This window comes from Dendrobates tinctorius, unplaced genomic scaffold (genome assembly GCF_039654945.1).
Source record: "Dendrobates tinctorius isolate UK_male_01 unplaced genomic scaffold, ASM3965494v1 ptg000054l, whole genome shotgun sequence".
NCBI lineage: Eukaryota > Metazoa > Chordata > Amphibia > Anura > Dendrobatidae > Dendrobates > Dendrobates tinctorius.
The window spans coordinates 811,957-817,956 of NW_027361722.1; the positions used below are offsets into that span (position 1 = coordinate 811,957).

General features: G+C 50.5%; 1 protein-coding gene across 1 annotated transcript in view; it reads left to right on the forward strand.

Annotated features, from left to right (window-relative positions):
• CFAP91 (cilia and flagella associated protein 91) overlaps positions 1 to 4,117 on the forward strand; it is a 57,327-nt gene extending 53,210 nt beyond the window's left edge. The window contains 3 exon segments of the mRNA XM_073576968.1: positions 845 to 993; positions 3,624 to 3,715; positions 3,822 to 4,117. Of these exon segments, the coding sequence (XP_073433069.1) occupies positions 845 to 993; positions 3,624 to 3,715; positions 3,822 to 3,958 (378 nt within the window). The 3' untranslated portion in view covers positions 3,959 to 4,117.
• The last annotated feature ends 1,883 nt before the right edge of the window (positions 4,118 to 6,000 follow it).

Here is a 6,000-nt window from a genome sequence, read left to right on the forward strand (position 1 = left end):
TTCTCCACGCTTCCGCCCCTTATTCTCCACGCTCTCGCCCCTTATTCTCCACTCTCTCGCCCCTTATTCTCCACGCTCCCGCCCCTTATCCTCCACGCTCCCGCCCCTTATCCTCCACGCTCCCGCCCCTTATCCTCCACGCTCCCGCCCCTTATCCTCCACGCTCCCGCCCCTTATCCTCCACACTCCCGCCCCTTATCCTCCACACTCCTGCCACTTATCCTCCACACTCCTGCCACTTATTCTCCACACTCCTGCCCCTTATTCTCCACACTCCTGCCCCTTATTCTCCTGACTTTTGCCCCATATATATATATTACTTTCTCGTGCGCCCTGATGTGTTATTCAGAGCAAGTGAGCATCTTTTTTTGAAGTTCTTGATGATTTGATATATAGTATATTTAAGGGCAATCTTACAAGCAGCAATGTCCTTGCCTGTAAAGCCATTTCCTTGGAGGAAACAATGGTCAACAGAAAAAGACAATGATTTCAGCACCAGTCCAATTATAAAGCCTTCAGTCTGCTCATATAACTCAGTGACATGACAGAGTGACATCAGCTGCCTTGTCCTCATTATCACTTTCTCCTGAGCCACTGAAGATCCCTGCAATGATATAAGCAGTTCACCTTGTGGCAGGACTGAAAATCTTGAGGTTCTTCATTAAGTGAATTAAATTAATTTTTATGGCAAGAAATAACTTTGTAAATGTTTGCAATTCATCTGATCGCTCCTCATCACAAATCTAGAGTCAATGCAAATAACCGCTATAAAAACTGAAGACTCTGGCTGTGACTGTATATTCCAATGTTCTGCTGTACATTATTATGTGTTTACATGCTGCAGGTTGTCACCGTCCATCAGAGCACCGTGGACTCGTATCTAGAAGACGTCATCCTCCGCACCACTGACCACACTGCAGAAGATCAAGCCCGAGAGGAGATCCAGAGGAAAGCGCTGGAGATCAATGACATCGCCTACCAGATGGAGAGCAGGTGAGGGATCCTGCTGTAGTACTATAACATCACAGATCAGCACTCATCCATTATAGTGGAGAGGTCTGATCCTCCTGTCAGTGTGAACATTCCACTGGTAAGGAGCATGTCCTTCTGACCACCCTCATACACTCATGTCTCACCTCCTCTTGTCAGTCCTGGTGATCTCTTCTTATACAGTCTTTGGTCCAAGTCATGTCCTTATGTCGGTCTTGGTGACTTCCTCTCGTATTGTCTCTGGTCCGGGTCACGTCCTCCCGTACAGTCTCTGGTCCAGGTGACGTCCTCTCGTAAGTCTCTGGTCCGGGTCACGGCCTCTCGTACAGTCTCTGGTCCTTTTCACGTCCTCTCGTGAAGTTCTCTGGTCTGGGTCATTTCCTCTCGTACAGTCTCTGGTTCGGGTCGCATCCTCTCGTACAGTCTCTGGTCCAGGTCACGTCCTCTCATACAGTTCTCTGGTCCGGGTCACGTCCTCTCGTACAGTCTCTGGTTCGGGTCACGTCCTCTCGTACAGTCTCTGGTCCAGGTCACGTCCTCTCATACAGTTCTCTGGTCCGGGTCACGTCCTCTCGTACAGTCTCTGGTTCGGGTCGCATCCTCTCGTATAGTCCTCTGGTCCGGGTCACGTCCTCTCGTACCGTCTCTGGTCCAGGTCACGTCCTCTCATACCGTTCTCTGGTCCGGGTCACGTCCTCTCGTACAGTCCTCTGGTCCAGGTCACGTCCTCTTGTACAGTCTCTGGTTCAGTCGCATCCTCTCGTACCGTCTCTGGTCCAGGTCACGTCCTCTCGTACCGTCTCCGGTCTGGGTCACGTCCTCTCGTACCGTCTCCGGTCTGGGTCACGTCCTCTCGTACCGTCTCCGGTCTGGGTCACGTCCTCTCGTACCGTCTCCGGTCTGGGTCACGTCCTCTCGTACCGTCTCCGGTCTGGGTCACGTCCTCTCGTACCGTCTCCGGTCTGGGTCTCGTCCTCTCGTACCGTCTCTGGTCCGGATCAGGTCCTCTCTTACAGTCTCTGGTCTGGATCACATCCTCTCTTACAGTCTCTGGTCCGGGTCACGTCCTCTCTTACAGTCTCTGGTCCAGATCACGTCCTCTTGCACCGACTCTGGTCCGGTAGCTGCCTCTCGTACCATCTCTGGTCCGGATACATCCTCTCGTACAGTCTCTGGTCCAGGTCACATCCTCTTGTACAGTCTCTGGTCTGGGTCACGTCCTCTCGTACAGTCTCTGGTCCGGGTCACGTCTTCTCGTATAGTCTCTGGTCTGGGTCATGTCCTCTCGTACCGTCTCTGGTCCAGGTCATGTCCTCTCGTACCATCTCTGGTCCGGGTCACGTCCTCTCGTACCGTCTCTGGTCCGGGTCACGTCCTCTCTTACAGTCTCTGGTCCGGGTCACGTCTTCTTGTATAGTCTCTGGTCTGGGTCATGTCCTCTCGTACCGTCTCTGGTCCAGGTCATGTCCTCTCGTACCATCTCTGGTCCGGGTCACGTCCTCTCGTACAGTCCTCTGGTCCGGGTCACGTCCTCTCGTACAGTCTCTGTCCGGATCACTTCCTCTTGTATAGTGTCTGGTCCCGGTCACTGCCTCCAACCGTCTCTGGTCCCGGTCACTGCATCACGTACAGTCTCTGGCCCGGATTACATCCTCTCATACAGTCTCTGGTCTGGGTTACGTCCTCTCGTACCGTCTCTGGTCCCGGTCACTGCCTTTCGTACCGTCTCTGGTCAGGATACATCCTCTCCTACAGTCTCTGGTCCGGATCACGTCCTCTCGTACAGTCTCTGGTCCGGGTCACGTCCTCTCGTACAGTCTCTGGTCCGGGTCACATCCTCTCGTACAGTCTCTGGTCCGGGTCACGTCCTCTCGTACAGTCTCTGGTCCGGGTCACATCCTCTCGTACAGTCTCTGGTCCGGGTCACGTCCTCTCATACAGTCTCTGGTCCGGATACATCCTCTCGTACTGTCTCTTGTCTGGATCACGTCCTCTCGTACCGTCTCTGGTCCCGGTCACTGCCTTACGTACAGTCTCTGGCCCGGATTACATCCTCTCATACAGTCTCTGGTCCGGTTCACGTCCTTTCGTACCGTCTCTGGTTCGGATACATCCTCTCCTACAGTCTCTGGTCCTTGTCACATCCTCTCGTACAGTTTCTGGTCCGGGTCACGTCCTCTCGTACAGTCTCTGGTCTGGGTCATGTCCTCTCGTACCGTCTCTGGTCCAGATACATCCTCTCGTACAGTCTCTTGTCTGGATCACGTCCTCTCGTACCGTCTATGGTCCCGGTCACTGCCTTTCGTACCGTCTCTGGTCCGGATACATCCTCTCTTACAGTCTCTGGTCCGGGTCACGTCCTCTCGTACAGTCTCTGGTCCGGGTCACGTCCTCTCGTACAGTCTCTGGTCCAGGTCACGTCCTCTCGTACAGTCTCTGGTCCGGGTCACGTCCTCTCGTACAGTCTCTGGTCCGGGTCACGTCCTCTCTTACAGTCTCTGGTCCGGGTCATGTCCTCTCGTACAGTCTCTAGTCCAGGTCATGTCTTCTCGTACTGTCTCTGGTCTAGGTCACGTCCTCTTGTATAGTCTCTGGTCTGGGTCATGTCCTCCTTCACTGTCTCTTTCTCACAGCCGCACCCGTCTTCAGTCGGAGGAGATTGTCTCAGAGCTCGTTTACAGTTTTCTTATTCCCGAGATCCAGAAGCAAGGCGTCAGGGAGAGAGGTGAGAGCGTCCGTCGTCTCGTGGCCTTATAGACCCGTGTATACTGTATACTCTGCCTCGTCTCCCTTATGTCCTGTCCCGTTGTTTTGTCTCCTCTGTTTTGCAGTGAGGAAGTCCCAGCGGAGACATCTCCAGGCCGCGCACCGCGTCATCCACAGAGATACCGCCACTCTGCTGAACGAGGCCGCTGACTGTTCTCAGCCCCCGACTGATAGGGACGACCAGGCCGGAGAGCCCGAGTGATGGGCACGGACCCTCACCCGGGTGCCCGCAGCCTCGGAGCCTGGACATCCGGACCCTGCCTATTACAAGGACCCTCATATTAACCTCAGAGTGACCGCTGACAGGTTATGGTGCGGGGGAGGGGTGCGGAGGACGCATAAATATACATTATATATCCATCTCCGCAGTGTTGTGATCTGTGATTCTGCCGCAGATTTACATGAAAGCTCCTCACAATTATTAACATCTCTGTTTCCTGTTATGGCAGCATTTTTCTCTACACCAGTCTGCTGCAGGATTGTTACAGTGTTTCAGTGGAGTCCAGGACAGAAGAGAGATTGTGATTGCTCAGCTCAGAGGATTGTGTAGACTGTATTCACAGCTGAGGGTCTGTTACAGTTGTATCCAGTCAGTCAGGATGAGGTTTCTTTAGCACAGTTGTGCTCAAAAGTTTACACACCCCGGCAGAATTTTTGCTTTCTTGGCCTTTTTTTCAGAAAATATGAATGATATCACCAAAACTTTTCTCCACTCATGGTTAGTGGTTGGGTGAAGCCATTTCTTGTCAGACTACTGTGTTTTCTCTTTTTAAATCATAATGACAACCCAAAACATCCAAATGACCCTGATCAAAAGTTTACATACCCTGGTGATTTTGGCCTGATAATATGCACAGAAGTTGACACAAATGGGTTTGAATGGCTACTAAAGGTAACGTCCTCACCTGTGACCTGTGACAACCGCCAGGAAAATTGTTCAAGATGCAAAGAAAAACGCACAAATAACATCAGCTGAAATCCTGGACTCTCTGAAAACTAGCGGTGTGGCTGTTTCAAGATGCACAATAAGGAGGCACATGAAGAAAATGGGCTGCATGGTCGAGTCTCCAGAAGAAAGCCATTACATTAGGTAATTTGGAGTGATGAGACCAAAATTTAACTTTTTGACCACAACCATAAACGTTACATTTGGAGAGAGATCAACAAGGCCGATGACGAAAGGAACACCATTCCTACTGTAAAGCATGGAGGTGGATTGCTGATGTTTTGGGGATGGGTGAGCTACAAAGTCACTGGAATCTTGGTCAAATTTGAAGGAAAGATGAATGCAGCACGTTATCATCAAATACTGGAGAAAATTTGCAATCATCAGCCCGGAAGCTGCGCATGGGACGTACTTGGTCGTTCCAACATGACAACGATCCAAAACACAAAGCCAAGTTGACCTGTCATTGTCTACAGCAGAACAAAGTGAAGGTTCTGGAGTGGCCATCTCAGTCTCCTGACCTCAATATCATTGAGCCATTCTGGGGCGATCTCAAGCGTACAGTTCATGCTAGACAACCCAGGAATTTACAGGAACTGGAGGCTTTTTGCCAAGAAGAGTGGGCCGCTTTACCATCTGAGAAAATAAGGAACCTCATTCCCAACTACCACAAAAGACTTCAAGCTGTCAGTGATGTTAGAGGGGGCAATACATGGTATTAAGAAATGGGGTATGTGAGCTTTTGATCAGGGTCATTTGGATGTTTGGGGTTGTCATTATGATTTAAAAAGAGAAAACACAGTAGTCTGACAATAAATGTCTTCACCCAACCACTGACCATGAGTGGAGAAAAAGGTTTGGTGTGATCATTCATTCTCTGAAAAAAGACAAAGAAAGCAAAAAATCTGCCGGGGTGTGTAAACTTTTGAGCACAACTGTATCTATTCTATCTATTCTCAGGGTTCGGGCTGTGAATTTACTGTTCTTGGCTGAAGAAATGTCGGGTTTCATTTTGAGATGTGTGTGTAAAAATTGGACACCATATGGCAAGGTCTGTGGGCCGTGTGATTTTTTTTCTTGCACCCATTGACTTGGCAAGTGCGATCCAAGCTGAGAAAAAAATTGCAAATGAGCAGTGATTCATAACATTTAATAACATTGGTCAGAGGGCAGTATGACGCTTTCTCACACTGCACTCCTCCATATTATACAACAGTGTGAACGAGGCCTTATACAGAGCAGACGGCTGTATGCAAAACCAACCAGTCGACTCCACAAATCGCAGACATGACTGGCTC